Source organism: Microtus oregoni, unplaced genomic scaffold (genome assembly GCF_018167655.1).
Source record: "Microtus oregoni isolate MIOR12 unplaced genomic scaffold, Mior012 000070F_ref0000104, whole genome shotgun sequence".
NCBI lineage: Eukaryota > Metazoa > Chordata > Mammalia > Rodentia > Cricetidae > Microtus > Microtus oregoni.
Window position 1 is genome coordinate 8424460 of NW_024543977.1, and position 22604 is coordinate 8447063.

The 22604-nt window shown below is 35.7% G+C and overlaps 1 protein-coding gene across 6 annotated transcripts in view; it reads left to right on the plus strand.

Moving 5' to 3' along the window:
• The window catches only part of Wac (WW domain containing adaptor with coiled-coil), a 69541-nt gene that overhangs the window by 41439 nt on the left and 5498 nt on the right, over nt 1–22604 (plus strand). For 4 of the 6 annotated variants that reach the window (XM_041641496.1, XM_041641497.1, XM_041641494.1 and 1 more), the window contains exons 4-12: nt 30–136; nt 4878–4993; nt 5672–5784; nt 10476–10784; nt 16132–16377; nt 17591–17713; nt 18428–18576; nt 20379–20497; nt 22147–22333. In XM_041641496.1, the coding sequence (XP_041497430.1) occupies nt 30–136; nt 4878–4993; nt 5672–5784; nt 10476–10784; nt 16132–16377; nt 17591–17713; nt 18428–18576; nt 20379–20497; nt 22147–22333 (1469 nt within the window). The remainder of the gene's footprint in view (nt 1–29; nt 137–4877; nt 4994–5671; nt 5785–10475; nt 10785–16131; nt 16378–17590; nt 17714–18427; nt 18577–20378; nt 20498–22146; nt 22334–22604) is intronic. The other 2 variants (XM_041641495.1, XM_041641499.1) reach the window with 2 other exon arrangements.

Sequence of the window (22604 nt, forward strand, 5' to 3'; positions counted from 1 at the left end):
ATGGTTATTCTTTGTTCTTCCTCTTTAAGGCACCAGTTACTCGCCACAAGAAAATTCACACAACCACAGTGCTCTTCATAGTTCAAATTCACATTCTTCTAATCCAAGCAATAATCCAAGCAAAACTTCAGATGCAGTAAGTATTAAAACAATATTCAGTTGGTTAAAAGGCTATCTGTCGAAATAAAAAATACTACAAATCTTCTTAGACGTTGTCTTTTAATTTTTAAAATGATTCAACTGGATATGAGCTTAATGTATTTTTGGATGTGTTGCTCATATAACAAGAAACATTACCTTTGTTATATATGAAGCACAATACCAACTTTTCTAAAGTTATTTAAGGTTTGTTTTCTTTTAGTGATAAATAAGTTGCTTGTTTCTTCTCTGCTCTGAACTTTGTACTTTGCCAGAGAGTGAAAACAATATCCTGGTCCTAAAAGGCATAAAACAAACATTAACAAACAAACAAACAAAAAAAGCTCATAATTTTAAATACGTTGTCAAACATTGGTTAATGAAATTACTGGCTATTTCAATGTGGGTCCAAATGTATTCGTTTAGCAGAAGAATAATTTGTAGCTCATTTTCATGGAACTTGATTGTGTGTGGTGTTGGTGACAGAACTGGTAGCAGTTCAGAATGTTGTGAAAGCTGATTTGGGATTCTTAAGAAGACCTCCCCATCTCTCCCAACAAGTTGTGTATAACTTAGCCAGTTTAAGATATTGTTAGGTTTTTGTTTGTTTGTTTTTGTTTTCGAGAAAACAGGGACAGGGAAGCTGTCCTGGAACTAGCTCTGTGGACCAGGCTGGTCTGGAACTCGCAGAGATGCCTGCCTCTGTCTCCTGAGTGCTGGGATTAAAAGTGTGCGCCACCACCACCTGGCTCATTGTTTAGTCTTAAGGATGACAACAACAGTTAAAAGGACTGAGATGTGTAAAAATTGATGGAAAAGATGGCATATGCCAATAATATCAGAACTTGGGAGGCTGCTACAGGAGGCAAAACTGAGGGAATTAGCAAAAACTTGTCTTTTAAAAGAAAATAAACACGACAAGAATATTTGATAATTTAGGGGAAGGGAAGGAACTGACCACAGACTAAAACATCAGACCTGAATCATAAAGAAAGTGAATTTCATAGAAAAGCATTGGAGAACCAATGAAATATGTAATGCAAAGTAACTGTAGATTTGCAGTTTTAAAAGTTATTACTATTAGGACTGTCAAATACAGGAAAGAGTTAACAGGAAAGCATTTGGAGAGATGATTTAGAGATTAAGAACACTTGCTGCTCTTCCAGATTACCCAAATTCAGGTCCTAGTAGCACCACTTTGATAGCTCACAACGAACTGTAACTCCAGTTCAGGGTATATGACGCTGCTTTTTTGCCTTGGTGGGCATCTGCTCTGCATATATTGTACATATATACATGCAGACAAAAGCATAAAGATTCTCTGAGAATTTTATATAACTCAATAAATTTTACCTTAGATATTTTGGATGATTATTATGTCTTATTTGGTGTTGAAAGGCAGATCTTAGCATTGTATTTTCTTTTGTCGACTTGGGTGGGACTATACATTCCTGTAGAAGACTGGGATGTTAAGAGTAATATTTAGTTGAATATCAAATTTTTAAAATGTAGAGTAGTTTAAGATACTGTAAGGATGTCTGCATAGTATGCCTGGAGGCCAGGCGAGGGCACCAGATCTCATTATGCTCATTACAGATGGCTGTGAGCCACCATGTAGTTGCTGGGAATTGAACTAAGGACCTCTGGAAGAGCAGGCAGTGCTCTTAACCTCTGAGCCATCTCTCCAGCCCCGAGTATGTAGACTGAAACAAGGGCTCTCTGACTCATTTAGGGGGGAAAAAATGTGCTTGAAGGTCAGACTTACAACCAAAAAGGTAGAAAAAATTTACTCCTGTTTAGAAACAACACGTAGGATAGGGCTGGAGGGGAGGCTCAGAAGGAAAGGCATTTGCTCTTCAAGCCTGAAGACTTGAGTCCAATCCACGGAAACACAACTACTTCACAGCACCTTCTGACCTACGCATCGTGGCTTTCTTACCTCCTCCATCGCGCACAAGTTTGTGTATATGTATGCACATAAGTCCAATTAAAAACAAAAGTGGAACACTAATGGAATCCCTCTGTCTTCGAAGTATGCTACCGTAATTTTGAGTAGCTGAAAAGTGCTTTTAGCTCAAACTTTACATTCATGTAACCCTCTTGTTATCAGCTAAGTGGCTATTGATATTTTAGAGTTCATCTGAGTATACCATATTTTTGCAGACCTTTCTTTGGAGGCAGGGTTTCAACTGTAGCTCCACTTGGCCTGCTACCCGTTATGTAGAGCAGGCAGACCTAGAACTCAGATCCACACGACTTTGCTTCCTCCTGAGTGCTGGAATTGTCACATGCCTAGCTCTGCAGCCAGTTTTGCCTGGAGACATTCTCCTTAATTTACTAAAAGACTTATCAAAGAATTATTAGGACTTCATGAAATTTTTTGTTAATAAGGAAGGCCAGCTTAATTTAATGATCTATTAGTAACTTATAAGTTAATATCACATTTCTGTAATTTTAGGAAAATTGATAGTATGAACAGTTGAGAAAGTGAGGATAACTTTTTTTGAAGAAGAAACAGCCACATTCATGTAAGAGATCTAAAAGATTTGAATTTAAGGAGAGAGTAGATAGGTGTCTTGGTAGAAGTTCCTTTTGTGGGAGTGTTTAGATATGGTTTCACTATGTAATCTTGGTTGGTCTGGAATTTGCTTTGCAGACCAGGCTGGCTGCAAAGCCTTAGAGATCTGTCTTTTAAAGTCATGCATTCATACGCTTTTCTTACTTAATTTATGTAAACTTGATGTTTACTGTATTGAAGATAAAAAATATTTTAATGCTCAATTTAACATGCCAGCCAAGCCAAGTGTGTTAATATGTGTAACATTTTATTTTTTTATTTTTTTTTAAATATTTATTTATTTATTTGTTATGTATACAATATTCTGTCTGTGTGTATGTCTGCAGGCCAGAAGAGGGCACCAGACCTCATTACAGATGGTTGTGAGCCACCATGTGGTTGCCGGGAATTGAACTCAGGACTTTTGGAAGAGCAGGCAATGCTCTTAACCACTGAGCCATCTCTCCAGCCCCTATGTGTAACATTTTAATAGAAGATAACCATAGATGTTTTCTATCCAGCTTGCTTGCTTCTTTATTTATTTATTTATTTTGGGGCGTGCCTTCATTCACAAGTCCTCTGTAGCTTCTGAGTAAATGCTCCTTTGATTAAGATAGATTGAGGAGGGAAAGGGTAGTCATATGGAAGAAACTTGAGGCTTTTCCTCAAGTATTCGTAATGTTACCTAGAGTCTGTGGCTGCAAGTTAAGTGTAATTTAGAAAATGTGAACTGTATGCAGGGCTATAGTTTGTTAATTTCAGATACTTTTTGTAAAGTCAGGAATGTTGACTCCTGCCATTACACATTGGTATTTTTAAATTACACCATTTCTTAAGGGATTTTTATACTTGGCTCCTTAATAGAAATGGTGTTGAGATGATGTTCATTGGTTTGCGCTTGGGAAAGTAACTTGCATCTTACTTTGTACAGTAAGATATTCCACTTGTACAAGCTGAGATTTGATGCTAGTGTTGTAGACCCTTAAATTTCAAGGCTGTGACTGTTGTGTGGTGGAAGACAGGGTTTTACTGGATTACATGTTCTGTGAACTTTTGAGGTTGTTTGGGTTTTTTTTTTTTAATTTTTTTTTTAGATTGCTTAAATGTAAAACCAGTGCTCTAAAATGAACACTGTTGTTTAGCATCTCTCCTTCCTTATCCCTACCCCATGCACCTTCTGGAACAGGCCTTCTGGTAAAAGAAGCACTGAGTCTATATATTCTGATAAAGAATGTTGATTCCCTTGAGACAGCAGACATAATGCAGACTATTACTTTGAAAAGCACTGGTGGTTTAGACCCTAGTATCTATCTATTCCGCTGAGTGTCTGTTTATTGTTAGCCTTAATCTTAGTATGTTTTTCTGACCAGTCTCTCAACTGTTTATCACTTCTTGGCTATTGTTAATCTCTGAGCAAACATTTAAAGGAGAACAGCTAAAACAAAAATACTTGACAGTTTCTAGATAGCTTGGGGTTGATGAACCAAGTACTTGGGTTTACCTGCCTTTTTTTTTTTTTTTAAATCTTAGGTACCAGTTCCATGTAACCACTTTCCAAATTTCTCTAATTTCATCATGATTTCACACAGCCTATCTAGTATCTACACAGAATCAACTGAGAATTTTGAAAATTAGTTAAGAACTATACTGCTACCGTGTGTTCTCCATTAGACAAGATTCTTCTTAGTACTTAGCCTATGCCATGGATTTTAAAGGCAAACAAAATTCTCAACTTTTTGTTTGTCTTGAAAAACCTTTGGTTTCTTTTTCACTAAGTAACAGCACATAATGGTCGGCTGTCCTTTAACACTGTGTGCTTGCCATTTTCCTTCTGAGTTTAGAAGTAATGATTTCATGCCTTCATGTCAGTTGAGAAGAGCATTACCCCTTCCCGTGTCACTGGTTTTGCAGATAATGCTACTTAACCTTCTAAACTCAAGATATTAATAATCTCGTGCTCTTCCCAAGCCTAATAAAGTAATATAATTATTTTTCTAAATATAAAGGTTTTAGTAGACACAGTATTCTAAAATATGTGTTTGTCTGTGTGTGTGTGTGTGTGTGTGTGTGTGTGTGTGTGTGTGTGTGTGTGTGTGTGTTTGGTATAAAACTCATTGAAGTTTTTACTATTTCATATCAAATGATTAAATGACATTTTGTAATTTTTAAAATTATTTTTAAGCCTTATGATTCTGCAGATGACTGGTCTGAGCATATTAGCTCTTCTGGAAAAAAATATTACTACAATTGTCGCACAGAAGTTTCACAGTGGGAAAAACCAAAAGAGTGGCTTGAAAGGTATTTGCTTTTTAATCTGGTAGTACTCTTTTTCTGAAGGTCAGCACACTGTGGTATTAAACAATTTCTTTAGGTTCTACATAGTAAAACCATTTATTTCTTTAGTTTAGGTCATGGTCCCATTTCTGTGTTTTCTCTTCATGTAAAACAATTTCTTGAACATACAGGCAACCATCTATGAAGGCCTGTGAACGCTCAGTATATTTGATAAAATACTTAGTGATGTGTCATTTGACATTGAAATAGAGGTTTTTTATTAATTTTACTTGTTTGTTTAGAGGCAAAATTTGGTACTTAGCCTGGTCTAGAATTCTCTTGATTTGAAATCCTAATACTTTATCTACCACACTTTCCTTCTGGACCCCCCCACACACTGGGTTTCTCTGTGTGCCTTTGGCTGTCCTGGAACTTGCTCTGTAGCCAGACTGGCTTCGAACCCACAGGTCTGCTTCTGCCTCCCAAGTGCTGGGTTTAAGATGTGTGACAACATCTTTATATTTTAATAGAAGTCTTTATGTGAAAACTTTACTACAGTTTTTAGTAGAAGTATTTTCAGGAATTTAGACTGGAGTTTAAATGTACTGTTTTGTCGAACATTTGGTAAGAAAAGTTACTACAGAAACTTAAGTACTTCATGTCATTTTATTCATTAACTGATGCTTGATCTTTTCCTTCTAGAGAACAGAGACAAAAAGAAGCAAATAAGTTGGCAGTTAATAGTTTCCCAAAAGATAGGGATTACAGAAGAGAGGTGATGCAAGCAACAGCCACTAGTGGGTTCACCAGTGGGAGTAAGTGTTCTTTTGTTGTCTTTTTAACAGTATTTTTGATTTGTTGCTATTGTTTGTTTTAATCTACCAGTGCCATCTGCATGTAAATTGCCATGAAAATATATGTGATTTCTGTTATCAACTTCTTTGATTATTTCCTGGAAAGGGAAACAGGTTCAGGGTGAATAGTGGTATATGTGGTTCTCATTAATACAGAATTGGAAAAGAGTAATAATAATTGAGTTCTAGCCATACAGATTGATACCAGTGAACTACTGACATTTTGTTACCAATGAGAAGTTATCAATATGTTAGATGGGCACAAATTTGGATTTTGTTTGACATAACAGTAATGCAAAAGCAAATTTTAAAACTTTTGTCATTTTCACTATAATGTTAGAAAATCACATCAGATAGTAACACTTTATTAGAAAATAAATTTCACAATTAATGTTTTGCCTGACTGTGTGCTGAGTGCACATGTAGTCTAGGCTGTACTCTTGTTTATTTCAGTGCTCATGTGTTGGAGTGTGTTTTCGGTGTATCCCTGATTTATGATAATATTCCTGGGATCTAACTTCATTTTCTGTATTTAGAAGTTATTTCCAGTGTGTTTAGAGATCTGTATAAATTGTGATCTGTGGCTTTACAGAAACATTAATATTTATTACAGAAACTATTCTTCAACCTGTATTTAAGGTACTTTGTATACAACTAATTTTCAATAAGGGGTATTTATTCTTTGATAGGAAAATTAGTGAGGGTTAACTTTTTAGTGTAGCTACATTAAATCTTCAAAATATGAATAAAAGAACTAAAGATTAAGTTAGAGAATTACAGTACATTTCATTTTGAGACATAAATCGTGGGTTTTAATCTTGTGTTGCTCTTTGTCTGAAACTGAACAAAAAGGAAGCTAAGTTTTTATCTTGGTTAATTAAATAGCATATAGTTTCTTGTCTCATGCAATTGATAGCCTGGCCGGGGGAGGGGGATCGTGTAGGAGTGACACGCGTGGACTAGAAAAGAACTTTTAAAATCAAGACTTAAGGAAAATCTATTGTGCTTGTGAAATAAATCCTAGAATTAGAAGGTACTGAATTGGACCAACTGATTGTAACTACTTTTAGGCTGGTAGTTCTCAAAAAGGAAAGGCTATGTCTCCATGTCTGGCTGATTCTTATATGTGCCTTAACTGAGTCTATGTCCATGGGTCTGTAGCTAAAGTCGTGGTAGTATATTTTGTTTTCTTATTTTTAAAGTTTGAAAGGTCTTTCTTCTCCAGGCTTGGAGTTTATAAATGTAAATTGGCTTGGACTGCATGGTTACTATTGCTGCTTGCATTTTAATATTGCAGAACACACTTCTCCAGCACCTTCTTACTTTCATTTTTAATGATTTTCATTATTAATGCCTTTCCCTTTGGGAAATTTTGTGTTGGCTTTGGTAAAGAATAAAAATGTACAATGGTAGCCTATTTAAACAAAAGTAATTCTTTGGGAAGAAAAAATCCTTGCCACCACAGAACCAGAAATTCCATTGTGCTCTACTAACCACACCAAGAACAGGAAAGTTGGAGATTTACTAGACACCTGATTCCAAGGATGAAATGCCTACAATTCAGATCTTGAGCTTGAAACCATTAGGGGCAAGAATTCAGTTAATAGATGTAGAGAAATAAGAATGGTACAGTACATTGAGAAAAGAGTAATTTATTAGGGCCTTCCCTTTTGGGAATGTTATGAGGAAAACAGGCCCATAACATATAGTATAGTGTCTGCTTCCCATAAGTCCTTCCCCACTAACCCCCAAGGTCAGGCATCTGGACAAGGTCTCCATTCCCTTGGGGACTTGAGGAAAGTTCCAGCTTTGTAGAAGTCATTCTTCTCTCTAACAAGAGGAACTTAGGGCCTTTTGTCAAGGTCAAGGCTAGCTTTCTCAACCCCTGATCTCAAGCCTCACCTCAGCTTGTAAGTCCCTTGTCTTATGTCTAATCCTATGTACAATTATACAAAGTGTAGTCTAGCTGGGCCGTGGTGGCACTTTAATCCCAGCAGTTGGAAGGCAAAGGCAGGAGTATCTCTGAGTTAGAAGCCAGCCTGGTCTACAGAGTTTCAGGAAGGCTCCAAAGCTACAGAGAAACCCTGACTAGAAAACAAACATAAAACAAAAACGTATAGGTTTTTTTTTTTTTTCCAATTAAATGTGCTGACAGCCAATCCCATTTACCCTCAGATCGTGTCCTGTCCCATCACCACTCCCCTCCACACTTCCTCTTTGGTACCTGAACACCCTCCCTCCCCCTGCAGAGCAGGTCCTTGGCAGTAAACTCTAAGAACAGTGATGAACGGGTTATTTTTTGTGTATGTATGTTTTTGTTTTGTTTTGTTTTGTTTTGTTTTGTTTTGGTGGCAGAGGGTGGTTTCGATCCATGTATGTATGTTTTTATATGCTGGCTTCTTATTCATGATTTCAAAATAAGGCATGCTTATAATTTTAAAAGTTAGAAAGACTTTATATGGTGGTGCACAACTTTTAATCACTATACTAGGGAGACAGACACAGGTAGATCTGTATAAAAAAAAAGGTAGGATGTTAAACGTTTAGTCTCTTGACCTAGGAATATTTTTGAGATACATGCTTTGTTTACTATTTTTTAAACTTTTAATTAGTGGTTGAGAAAGAACTTCAGCTATATTAGGTTTCATTTTTTTCCTGTTTAATTTTTTCCACTAAGTTATATAAGGTACTGTAGTAATAAAATCAGTATTCCGGAAGTTTAGTTACTTGACACTGTCATTGTTCTATGTGTGCGTGTGTGTGTGTGTGTTTGACATTTGAGTAGAATAGTGCTTAGAATGTGTTCCTTTCAAGAGATGAAAGGAGTGGAAAGATTGTTACATGCAGAGAGGTAGTAGAGTTTTTACCACAATCTGATTATTGAAAATTGGACTTCTGCACTTCTCTTCTTCTGGATTATTTCTTTCTGTACTTAATAGTATGATTTCTGTAAATTTAGAGCAACCTCAATTGAGATTTCTTACTGCTCTTGGGGGTATTTTGGATCTGGCCATTCTTTGTTAGAGAGATTGTCCTGTATTATAAATCAATACATGTTAGATTAGCTAGTCACACACCTTTCATCACGGTATTCAGAAAAGTCTGGAGAGCAGTGGTACTGATAGAGGTACTTCTGTAAATGCCTGCTGTCTTGTGATGGATAGGAGGAAGCAGTTGGTGCTCCATTTTCTTCAGCTCCTGTACTTGCTGTCTTTTTGAATTTTCTTCTTAACATTTTGACCTTTGTATGTTTTGCTTTTAGTTATAGAACTAAAAGGTTTTTTTTTTTGGTAAAGAAAAATAAAAGTTACAGGTAATTAATGTTAATTTCTGGTGAACATGTCTCTGAGAGTTTCTGTTAGGTGCATTTTTTAAAGAAGAAACTAGAGTAAGATTCAAATAGTATTTTGTTAGTACAAGATTGTAATTTACTGGGGTGTGTGTGTGCGCGCATGCATTATTTTGTATACTACTGTCATAAGTTCATCTGTTTGTTTCTGTTATTAGTGAGTTGTGTAACATACTGAATCTATATATTCAATAACTACAGAGGGTTTTTTTTTGTGATATAATTGAGGACCTTGAGTGTACTGTGGTAGTTTTATAGTGACAGTTTAAAATTGACTTGGGCTTGAGGTTTTTTTTTTTTTTTTTTTTTTTTTTTTTGTACCTTCTTGATCTGAAGATTTAGAAGAGCTCTAGATTAGGAACAAAAAACGTATTCAACATTGGGCATCCTTTATGCAACTGTCAAAACCTGCCCCATCCTTTTAATCTTAGGGTGTTTCTTTTTTTGGATGTTTCTTTCTGATATTAGAGTTTTTTTGCTTTAATTAATGATCTTGTCTACATGCTTTTTAAAAATTTCCTCCTTTTGTATTTTGTGGGAGCACCATATCAGAATTTAAATTATTGGCAGAGTTTGAACTATTTCTTATACTTTGTGAGCTTAAATGCTTCTGGTATAGTTTCTGGTGATAAGCACGTTTTTCTGATTATGCTTATATATGTTGGACTTCAGAATAGCATGTGAATGTGAAATGTGGTTACTTTACCCTTGTCGGTGTTATTAAAAATATTTTACTGATTTATCTACCTATTGTGTAACATATACAATTCAGTGTATGTTAAACCATCTTAAATCATTGGAAGCCCTGAATAAAACACTTTAGAGTCCACATTAATAGCTTAAGTATTCAAAAAAAAAAAACAAAACCTGATATTATTGATGCCAATGTTCTCTTCTAATTTAACCACTGGATAATTCTGTAAATTATATGAATCTACGATCCATTTTTTAAAAAAAAAAAAAAGCTCTTGCCTTTTTATTTTTGGAAACAGTTTTTTGAGTAAAATGTTATAACTGTTTTAAAAGTTTTTGAAATAGTTTAACTTCAAAGAATCCATTAAACAATTTGACCTATTGATTCTGAGTATGGATTAATACTTTACAGTAGTTAAAACTTGCTGTATTGATATTTATGCCATTGTTAAAACTGCAGATACTAACTGGGCTTGCAGTTTTATGAAAAGGAACATAATTGCAGTTATGTTGCTCAATTAGCTGATGTTCATAACACAGGATTCTAACAGCATGTTTTTCTTCCCCCTTCTGTCATTCCAACATCTCTTTTTCGAACTGTGAACTACAGTGGAAGACAAGCATTCCAGCGATGCCAGTAGTTTGCTCCCACAGAATATTTTGTCTCAAACAAGCAGACACAATGACAAAGACTACAGACTGCCAAGAGCAGAGACTCACAGTAGCTCTACGCCAGTACAGCACCCCATCAAACCAGTGGTTCATCCAACTGCTACCCCAAGCACTGTTCCTTCTAGTCCATTTACGCTTCAGTCTGATCACCAGCCAAAGAAATCATTTGATGCCAATGGAGCATCTACTTTATCAAAACTGCCTACACCCACAGCTTCTGTCCCTGCACAGAAAACAGAGAGAAAAGGTATGCTGTTATTACTAGATACTGCACGTTGAATTATAGTTTGTAATATTCTTTCCTTTGGCTCGAGTAAGATCTTAACTATAAATTCTTTTTCAGTCTTTTAGAATGTTACTAGGCAGACTTAGGTCTAAAAATAGTCGTTTGGCTTTTCTTTTAATAATTCTCAAGACTCATTTTTTTTTTGTCTTTGATACCCAAACCAAGTATTGAGTTAGTAGCAGTTATCAGTCAGTGGTTTTAATAACATGTGGAATTCAGATGGCACAGTGCATTCCTTTTGCATTTAATATTTTTCAGGTTTTGTGGCTATTAACTAGTTAGTTTGTGAGATATCTGTTTTCTCTTAAAGATATTTTAAAGCATGATTTTCCACTTCAAGGAGATACTGGCCTAGCAAACTATAGCATGAAGCAGAAAATAAAATGAATTAAACCTCACTACTATTAGACCTCAGATCTAAGAATTGGAAGGAAACATTGTAACCCAAACTGCCATCCTTATTGCAATATCCTTAGCATGCTCAAAAGTTAAAGTTGTGGCAAGAGCTACTTGGGGGTGGTAGACACTACAAGCTTTGTTAAAATGTCCCCTTTCATAAGGCTTTCATAATTCAAGCTTGCAGATCAGGATATGGTTTTCACCCTCAGGGTAGTTGAAAGGAATCTGTAACCAATCCCAATTATATGTGTACTAGAAATTGTTGATTCAGATCAGGTTGATGTGTTTGTCTTTGTTAGTGTGCTATAGTAAATGATGTATAAGCAGGATCTTTGGTTTACTGATCTTTGGTGATGCTCTGGGGCTGGGCAAACAGTAAGACATTTGTGGTTTGTTGTATAAGGTAGGAAGTGGACACCTGAAATAGTGGTGATAAATATGGTAGAGTTGGAGAAACACCTGCACCGGCCACTGTTTTAAAATGTACTTGTAAAAAGAGAGGAGTGTGTGTGCGCGCATCTAATTAAAGAATCTCACAGTGGGTATAGATCTGTTTAATGGAGAACTAGCAGTTTGTGTTTGCTTGAGGGACAGAAGAATGGGGAAACCTGAGAAACTCCTCAGTTTTGCAGGAAATAATGGTGTTACGGTGAACCAGTGTTCCAGTGTTTTCTCTTGTACCTGTTTAGGTAGGTGACTGTGACCGTTTCTTGGTTAGCTTGTCTTATCATACAAACAAACAAGGAATAGACAAACGTTAGATATTCCAGCATATCATATTTATTATGTAGCACCCAATGACCTTTCTTCTAGTTGTCCTTTCTAGAATTGCGAAATCACAAAACAAGCAATGGACGTGAGTCCTTGTACATTACTCTGGTCAAGGAAGCCTATATTAGATAAATTTCAATTAGCAAGTTTTTAATTTAGTAATTTAAAGGAATGACTTGTTTTAAGTTATTTTGCTAAGACAAAACAGGTATGGAAGCAGACCTGCTTGCCAGCTCATAGCACATTTAAGTCACATAGCTAATAATCTGGTTGAGAATGGAACAAGTAGTCATTTATTAATATGCAGGGTGAGTTACTTAGTCTAAAATTCCTTATTTTGTTCTAGATGGCCCCAGAGTAAGTAAAATATGACAGAACCCCCTAGACTTTGTTTAGTCATGAATGGCCTTTTGTTGTTGACATAAAATGGACATTAATTGACTAATGTGGACCAACCTCAGCCCCCTATTCCTTGTTTTAAAGTTCCTTTAAGGTTATGATCTTCATTAAAAAAGGGGGGGTTAGAAAGAGATAAACTGTTGAATATATACTAGGTAATTTGGTAAAGTATGTTTTTTGTAATCAGTTTAAATTTGTTTGCAAAATTTTGAAGTATGTTTAACTTGTACATTTTTGGTGACATTTTTAAAAAGTGTAACACAAACAGCTTTTTAAAAAGAATAATAGAAGATAATTGCTCATAATGTGAGCATTGAATATTCCAAAAATGCTTGTTTACCTTTGCACAAATTGGTAAATTTCACTGTAGACATTTAATACAACTCTGTGACACATGCAAAAAAACAAGATTGATATTCTAATATCAAATTAGAATAATGTATTTGTATAGAATGTTGCAAATGTGTGAGTTTGTTCTTTTAGTGTGTCAATTTAAGAATACCTTTTTTAACTTCCCTCATTTTGTGGGGGCTTTGCCAGGAATTGACAGGCATACTTTTAACTTACCTGCAGATTTTCTCAGTTGAATGGAAGTAACAATCGCAAACTATTTGTGTATGGTTACACACATGTAGAAAAAGATATGTTCATGTGTATGTGTGTTGACAGCAGGTGCTGTTGTTACCTTACTGTTTTGGTTTTCTGCTATATATTGGTTCATGAAACAAACCCTTGTGCAAAATAAGAATATGATTCTTCATTGGATATAGCAGTACTTTGGAGTTCCATGTGTCTGTTCTCTATTGTCAGAACACCACAGAGAATTAATTAGTATTACCTAATTCTTACAACCTTACTATATGCCAGAAGGGAGTTACTTGTCAGACTAGAAATGGAATACGTTCTGACTAGCTTTTTTTCTCCCAAGGGTAGTTTGGAAGAGTTATCAGTAGAACTCTTTTCACGTTTAAATGTAGGTAAGTTCCTCCCTCTTCTGACAAAAATTGGAAGTACAAGTCAACAATTTACAAGTAAAAGCATAAATAAACCTTCTTGTATAAATATATTTTAAAAGTGGAGCATGCCCTGCTTTATATTATAGTATATTTTATGTAACTTAAGCAGTTATGATAAGCAGTCTATTAAGTAATAGCACTCAGAAGCAAACTTGTTTTTGCACCTTTTTTTGTTTGTTTTCAAGATAGGGCTTTTCTGTGTAGCCTTGACTGTCCCTGGACTAGGCTTTGTACACCAGGCTGGCCTTGAACTCAGATTTACCTGCCTCTGCTTTCTGAGTGCTGGGAGTAAAGGCCTGCCTAGCTTTGTCTGTCTCTCTCTCTCTCTCTCTCTCTCTCTCTCTCTCTCTCATTTATCAATCAGTCATCTATTTGTTTATTTATTGGGCTACTCAGTCACTGGCTGCCCTACAATTTTCTTTGTCCACCAGCCTACCCTAAAACTCAGATCCACCTGACTCAGTTTCCTGGGATTAAGGATGTTCTCTACTCCTGTACTACATTCCACTTTATTTCTTTATGGTGATACGTACTAGTGTCATTTTTTTTTCTGAGTTTCATTTATTTGGTGTAAGGAATAATACTGCAGAATTTTTAAGTTCTTACGTTTGAAAGCTCTTGAGTAGACACAGCAGCATCAGAACAAAACTGAAAACTTTCTACCTTTACCAACATTACCCTGCCTTTCAAGGGAGCAAACTCTACAATGAAAGGAGAAAATAATGCCATAGGAATGTAAGTACTGATTTGATAATTCGTGCAGTAAATAAAATAGCATTTTTTTCTCTCTGAAGAAAGTAAAAGAATGCTTTTTAAGGGACAGTATCTTAAAAAGTCTTAATTATAATTTGTACAAATAAATTTTAATGAATACAAATAAGTAATAGGTGTCCTAAATTAAACCACAGTAGGTGACAACAGATTTTCCTAAAAATAAATTGTTATCATTTCAATAACATTTCTTTTATTTGTCTATGAACCCAAGCCAGCAAAACTGGGAAGTAGGTGATAGGCAGTCTGCTAAACTTAGGGTTTGAAAAATTATTTAAGGGCTTCTGAGCTGATAAGTTTATTAGCCTGTCACTGGGAAAGTAGCTGTGAAATCTATACATTAGAATGGTATTATTCCTAGTTCTTTGACCATCGAATTGGTATTGTGAAAAGACTGATACTCAGTAAGCTTATGGTAATTGAAAGCGCCCTGTTTAGTTCCTAGAATTAAATACAGGTGTTTAAGATCATGTTAACAGTGTGAGTCTTACGCAGTGGTTCTTGACTCTATAAACGTTTGATTTTATTTATGCAGCCTTATCAATCATAATATGTATATGATTTTTAAGTGTATACATAAAGTGATGCTTTAACAAACGTTCATAGTCTGTTGATTGATTGGGGTGTCTATTGATTGATTTGGGGGCGGGGCGGGGGTTCTAAACCCAAGACAGGGTTTCTCCGTAGCTTTGAAGCCTGTCCTAGAACTAACTTTTGTAGACCAGCCTGGCCTCAAACTACAGAGATTTGCTTGTCTCCCCCTGGAGTGCTGGGATTAAAGGTGTGCACCACCACTATTGGACTTATTTGATTTTTGAGACAGGGTTTCTCTGTATAGCCCTGGCTGCCCTGGAACTCTTACTCTGTAGAACAGGGTGGCCTTGAACTCAGAATCACTTGCCTTTGTCTCAAGTGCTGGGACTAAAGGTGTGCACTACCACTGCCCAGCTCACTTACCGGTTTTGAACTAAAATAAAGAGCAGTGCTTAGTTACTGTGTGTCTCTCTGTGTGTGTGTGTTATGGTTTCTCTGAAGGCAATATCTGAGAGCAGTTGCAGGCCATGAAGAAAGTTTATCTTCACCTTTTCTAGATGTTATGAATTATATTCAGTGTGGCCAAGTTTTGTCTCCTTCAGTATTGTTAATGTTTCCGTTACTCTGTAAGTATCTAGTATATTGTTAGAATTAAGTTTTACCATGTGATGTGTCTTGCTTTTCTGAATTGTTCCCCCTTTTTTTGGTCTATTTAATAAAATCTAGTGGTATTTAGAAATTCTTTAAATCATATTCTGGTTTGCTATTACTATGAAACCAGATCTCACTTAATGTTGCCCATGCTGGCATGACCTCGGAATGTTTCTTCTGCTTCATGTTCCCACTTAACATAGCCACACAAGTTAAATTGGACTAGTATTAGTCACGCAGGGGGTATCTTGCCGGCTGTGTTCTTTTTCTCCAGATATTGATAAAATCTTTATATTTCCAATTTGTTAAATCCTATAAAAAAATAGGCTATTGGTGCTTTGTTTTCAGGTGCATTGAATATACACATAGATAGAGATGGCGGCTTTCCAAACACGTTCATCTATCTTTTATTTTCAAATACTAGGTAATGGATAAATGATAAATAGTAATATAAAAATTTCTGCCTCAGCTGGGCGGTGGTGGTGCACGCCTTTAATCTCAGCACTTGGGAGGCAGAGGCAGGTGGATCTCTTGTGAGTTTTGAGGCCAGCCTGGTCTCCAAGAGCTAGTTCCAGGACAGCAGGGCTGTTTATACAGAGAAACCCAGGAGAGAGAGAGAGAGAGATTCTACCTCAGTATATTATATATAATTTCCTGAGAATGAAATGCATCTTGTACTAAGTATGTAGCACGTGGAAGATGATGCTATGATTGTGTTTAATTTCTGATGTTGACAATGTTTTGAACCTCATCTCCCTTTTATTTAGAATCTGCTCCAGGAGACAAATCAGTATCACATTCTTGCACAACTCCTTCCACATCTTCAGCCTCTGGCCAGAACCCCCCATCTGCACCTCCAACTTCGTCTTCAGCAGTACCTGTTTCTCCTGTGCCACAATCACCAATACCTCCTTTACTTCAGGACCCAAATCTTCTTAGACAGTTGCTTCCTGCTTTACAAGCCACGCTACAGCTTAATAATTCCAATGTGGATATATCCAAAATAAATGAAGGTAAGGAGTCATAATAATAATTTTGAACATTAATATCTATATTATGCAAAGTTATTTATAAACTCAGCAATTTATTATTTATTCTCAACACAACAGTGATATTTGTTTTCTTTTCAAAATGTTAGGGTATGCTGCCTCCAATGCCTTTGGTTGCAGTCAGCAGTGTTTGTGTACAATTTTCAAGTCTCCTAATACAACGGGCTTAGAAATTCTGAGAGAGGGGTTAGAAGTACTTGTATTTGTTTTTATTAGTGTTTCTGTTTGTTGGATTACATTCATTTTAATCTGATTTTTCACTGTTTCTTAAGTATTTGGACCATCTCATTAGAAGTCTGAGCATAAAAGAAACTAGTTTAAATTTGAAAATACTAAAACTGAAATGTTAAATTATAAAAATATAAGTTTAATCGGTGTCTATTTGTGCATTTTCTTTTGACAGTAGTGTTAAGTGATTTATGTTCATCCAGAAGGTAGATAAGTTTCACACTGGTTGGTTTTCTTGTTACTCTCAACTTCTTGATTTTTTTTTTTTTTGATTTATCCTATAGGATACATGCTATTCTTTTTCTTTCTTTCTTTCTTTTTTTTTTTTTCTTCTTCTTTTGGTTTTTCAAGACAGTGTTTCTCTGTAGCTTTTGAGCCTGTCCTGGAACTAGCTCTGTGTAGACTAGTCTGGCCTTGAGCTCACAGATATTCACCTGCCTCTGTCTCCTGAGTGCTGGGATTAAAGGTGTGCACCGTCACCACCTGGCATGATACATACTATATTCTTTAGTTTTGTGGTAAAAAGCATTCTTAGGCATTAAAAGTACATAGTGTTCCTAAATGCCAGCTGTTTTGGTATCCAATTTTAAAACATGGTGACTATTGTTATGCAGGACTTGTTAGGTCAGCTTGTAGAAAAAAATAAGTCATGTGAAATAGCCATTTCTTCAATTGATTGCCAATAATGTATGAAACACTAACTTACATAGGCACCTACTATTCTTGGCAGCTGAGTTGAGGTGACTGACTTACCTTTATTGTTTCCTGTTTTCTTCCTCCCATCATTTCAAGTCCTTATGCTCATGTTTTTATGTGTGCCAGGCTTTTGTTTTGAATATTTATGAAACCAGTTTGTCTTTTTTACTATTACTAGCATTTTCAAGTTTCAGTTCAGCCACTAATGGCAGGTAAACTTCTTTATTTTGATGGGATTTTGAATATTTTTAAGTTCTTACAGCAGCTGTGACACAAGCTTCCCTGCAGTCTATCATCCACAAGTTTCTTACTGCTGGACCATCTGCCTTCAACATCACCTCTCTGATTTCTCAAGCTGCCCAGCTTTCTACACAAGGTATTCTTTATTTCTCTTAGGTCATTTATAAAATTCTTTCCATTTTGTTTTGTTTTGAAATTAAGGGAAAGTTTGTTTTTGGTTTGAGAAAATACCAGTTAGAATTATGGTTTTGCTTTATTTTTGATAATGGGCTTGCTCCCAACTATGTTTGTTTCCTTTTGTTTTATTTTTGGTCTTTACTTGTATTAATGTGTTTGTAATATACCAAATATGTAAGTTAAAATGTAAATTATTTCTAATACATTTTACTCAAAAAGAAAGCTATACTATACCCTCAGTCTTTTCTAAAGTGTCTCACATACTTGAGGACTTGGAAGTTTGCCCTGAGTTGTTAGACAACTTTTGACTAGAAGATGCAGAAACCACTTTTGCGTTTGAGTTAGTTAGTGTCTCCTCGCCTCAAATGGATCCGAAAGGGAGACACAGCATGTTGAGGAGGAGTAGAAGTCCACTTGGCTAGCCACATGAGACAGGGTATTATTGACACTTCCTGAGCCTAAGTGGAGAATAATTATTAAGTAAGCATGATAAGGAGGCTCCTGTGTGAGAATAGGTTCAGGCTTAGCTTTCCACGATGAGAAGGAAGGGACTTTGCCCTCTAGTGAGGCTTTGTTCCTTCAGTGAGGATATAAGCTTCTGATATTCACTTGTGTCTTTGCAAAGGAAAGGTTGTTTGGGGTGATTGATATTAATTACTCTGTTCTCTCACAGCCCAGCCATCTAATCAGTCTCCAATGTCTCTAACGTCCGATGCTTCATCCCCAAGATCCTATGTGTCTCCAAGAATAAGCACACCCCAGACTAACACAGTCCCTATCAAACCTTTGATTAGTACTCCACCTGTTTCATCACAGCCAAAGGTAGGAATTATGGAAATGGTTGACTTGTAGAAATTCACATTTTACAATCTACATTTCAGGAAATGGCCCTATGAGAATGAGTTAGTCATGGAATGAATAACTAACTAGTAGGTGACATTAGATGGGTCATGCTGATGAGAAGACTTGAGTCTGAATTGTACTATGTGATTTATTTCTGATTATGTTGGTGATTATGACATGGAATTCAGGTATGCAGGGTCTTTGGGAGAATCTTTAGCATTTATCAAATTTCTCTAGACTCTTTTTGTTGTTGTTGGGTTTTGGGTTTTTTGTTGGTGTTTTTTTTTTTCCTCCCAAAATTTCCTAAAAGTGAACCACCTTATAAGAATTTGACAATGTTTAGCTTTTGCCAGAGAATCACATGTTGTTTTCTTCATTTAATAAAATTAAATATTTGTGTAAGTCTAGTTTTTGTGGTGGAGTTAGAATTGAAAGTGAAGGTCCTTCTAAATACACAGAGCATTTTTTCCTAACATTACTGGCTGTATTTAGGTACCAAAAGCGTTCCATAAATACCTGCTTAGAACACAGTTTTAAAATATAACTGGAGTATAACTGGATTTTACTAATGTTACACTTATTTTGCTACTTACCACTCACATATTTGAATCTTGACCACAATTCATAAGTCGCTGCCAGTTCTTCTGACTCTGGTTTTGTTTGGGTTTTTTGTTTGTTTTTTTGTTTCTCTTTATGTATTTATGTGTAGAGGCTTGTTTATACACACATGGACTCATCTTCAATTGTTCACCTAATTATTGTCTTTTAGTTGAACTTAGAGATTATGACTAAGGCTAATGAGACTAGCCAATTTGATGAGGGAATCCTGCCTCTGCCTTTTGAGTGCTGGTTTTCTAGGTTGGCTTCTGTGCTAGGGCTGATATTTGCAAAGTTCTGGGGCTGTTAGTCTTGTATTGATATTTGTATAGCAAGGCCTTTCTCCACTGAGTCATCTCTCAACTTTTTTAGGTACCCTGTCAGTTAGGGTTAGAGCTTTCTGTGTGTAAAAGTTGTGGGCTCATATCTTTTTTATTTTTCTTCATTTAATTGTTTTTACTGATAAAGGGAAGAAATTTTCAGAGAGAATTATTAAAACTTCATTTTCTTTGACCATGACATGTGAAAAAAAAAATATATATATATACATATATATATTTTTTTTCTATCTATAGGGTAACATCTTTTGAACATTTCTCAAATTGAGTGCACACACACACTATCAATGTATATTTGTAAATACATTTTGATAATCAGAATATCTGTATTCCAGTAATAAAATGCTTAATTTTTTAGGTGTCATAAAGAGAAATGCTATTGTATACTAGAAAATTACTGAATAATAGTTTTTTCTGTTGGGTTAATAATGTGCTCTGGTGATTTTTACTATAGAATGTTTTATAAAACAAACGATTCAAATTTTAATATTGGGAGCAAACTGATGACTAAGTTGTGAAAGAGTTATTGTTACTGAAGAGAGGTGGAAGTTTGGATCCTAGCGCTCAGTATGGGTCGCTCCCAGACATCTAGCACCAGCTCTAAAAAAATCTAACCTACATGGGCAAATACACATACAATTTTAATTTGACTTTGTAGAAATAGCTAATTTTAGCTTGTTGACTTGATGTGGGTGTAAATGTAAAAGCCAAACAAGCATCACCAATATTAATGTAGTGAACCAATGTTGTGACAACTCTGTTAACTATTTTGTTTTGCTTATCTTTTTTTTTTTTACTATTTGCCTGGGTTGGTTAAAACCTGTCTTACAATTTTGACATTTTTAGGTTAGTACTCCAGTAGTTAAGCAAGGACCAGTGTCACAATCGGCCACACAGCAGCCTGTAACTGCTGACAAGCAGCAGGGTCATGAGCCTGTCTCTCCTCGAAGTCTTCAGCGCTTAAGGTTAGTTGGGTTTTTTTAATGTGGCATTTTTGTGGTGTTTGAGCAAGATGTACATGATCAGACTTCACAGAAGAACTTATTGACAGGGTGGCTTTACTGAAAGAGTTAAACCATCTACATAAAGACTGTACAGCAGTTATAATTGGATTATTTGAAGAAATTTAAAATTTATTTTGTGGAACTAAAATATGTGATACTTAATGCATGGAAAGCACACGACTTCATGTTTGGTACTATATTTGCTTTATAGCCTACTCAAGTTTGGAGAGTGTTGATGAAGTAAAAAACGAAAGCCCTCACTTCCAAAGTTGGTGTGTTGCTCTTTCCTAATATCTTCAAATCTGACCTTTCTTATACAAATCAGGTTTAATATTATTATATAGGATTGTATTATGTTTGCTCTTTCTGTGTTTATTACAATACAGTTTCAAAATGAAATGTATTTAAATGTTTTTTACTTGATTTTTACTGTTTTTATTTCTTGCTGTGAAGTGGCAAAATAATTGTACTGTTTTGGTTTTGGTTTTTTGAGACAGGATTTCTCTATTTAACAGCCCTGGCTGTCCTGGAACTCTCTTTGTAGCCCAGGCTGGTTTTGTACTCACAGAGATCTGCCTGCCTCTGCCTCTCAAGTGGTGGGAGAAAAGGTTTGCATCACTAGTCCCCAGCTTTGACTGGTTATATATATATATATATTTGTGTTCTAAGCAAGCATTTAAGAATTTATACATTCAAGCCGGGCGGTGGTGGTGCACGCCTTTAATCCCAGCACTCGGGAGGCAGAGGCCGGTGGGTCTATGTGAGTTCGAGGCCTGCCTCGTCTACAAGAGCTACTTCCAGGACATGAACCAAAAGCTACGGAGAAACCCTGTCTCGAAAAATCAAAACAAACAAAAAAATGTATACATTCAAATGAGACTTGTTCCCTTCAATGTTATTGCCTTTGGAAGCTTGCTACTTTAGTAATGTTCCCGTTGGGAGAGTATTGGGCAGTTCTCTTTAAACAACCTTAAAGGATACAGTGTTATTTTAAATTTACCTTCAGTGATGAAAAATCTTTTTTGGGAGATTTACGTTTTGGAAATAGCTGAAATCCATTCAACACCAAGTTGTCTGGTGCAGCAGATAGGAAATTATCTTGAGTGACTGAAATTTGGGTTTTCACCCATGTGTGCCCAAGCCATTCAGTTTTAAAGGAAGACAACTAATCTTAGTGTGTGACTTTTTTGGTCTCATTTTTATCAGTGTGCTCACTTGGAGTTCTTAATGAAATGGCTGTGTTTTGCTTGATTTTCATTTCACCCTCTGATTGAAGAATATTTTGATATTGAACAGATATACCTCACTTTAACTAGAAATTTATGAAGTATTTGCACATGCTTTACATTTGTGACTTTTGAAAGTTTGATATTTGCTTTGTTTGTTGTATCTGAAGTCAACTATTCTGTTTGCAACTTGAATTTTAAATTTTATATAAACAGTAATGTTCCAAAGACTTTTTTTTTTAGTTTATCTTGGATCAGCATAGTTAAAAAGAAAAAACAAATTTTTATAAGAATTTGGACTTTTTAAAAATTAATACACGTTGTTTCCTAGTATTTAGAAATTACTTTGAAGCCAGCTAGGCATTCAGTTGTATTCTCTTGCAGTAGCCAGAGAAGTCCATCACCTGGTCCAAATCATACTTCCAGTAGTAATGCATCAAATGCAGCAGTTGTACCACAGAATACATCTGCTCGGCCTGCGTGTTCATTAACACCTACACTAGCAGCACACTTCAATGATAATCTCATAAAACATGTTCAAGGGTGGCCTGCAGACCATGCAGAGAAACAGGTATGTCTCTCCCTTTCCTGTCTTCCCTCCTCCCCTCTTTGCTGTTTTTCACTTCTCATTTTTTTCTTCTGTGTGATGCTGATCTGAAATTTACTATGTAAATGCAAAGCTTGCTTGGAACTTAATATCATCACTTATCTGGTAAGTGCTAGGATAATATGGATGGACTAAAACCGTACCTAATCTGACTAAAACTATATATTTTTATTTTATTTTGGTTTTTCGAGACAGGGTTTCTCTGTACCTTTGGAGCCTGTCATGGAACTAGCTC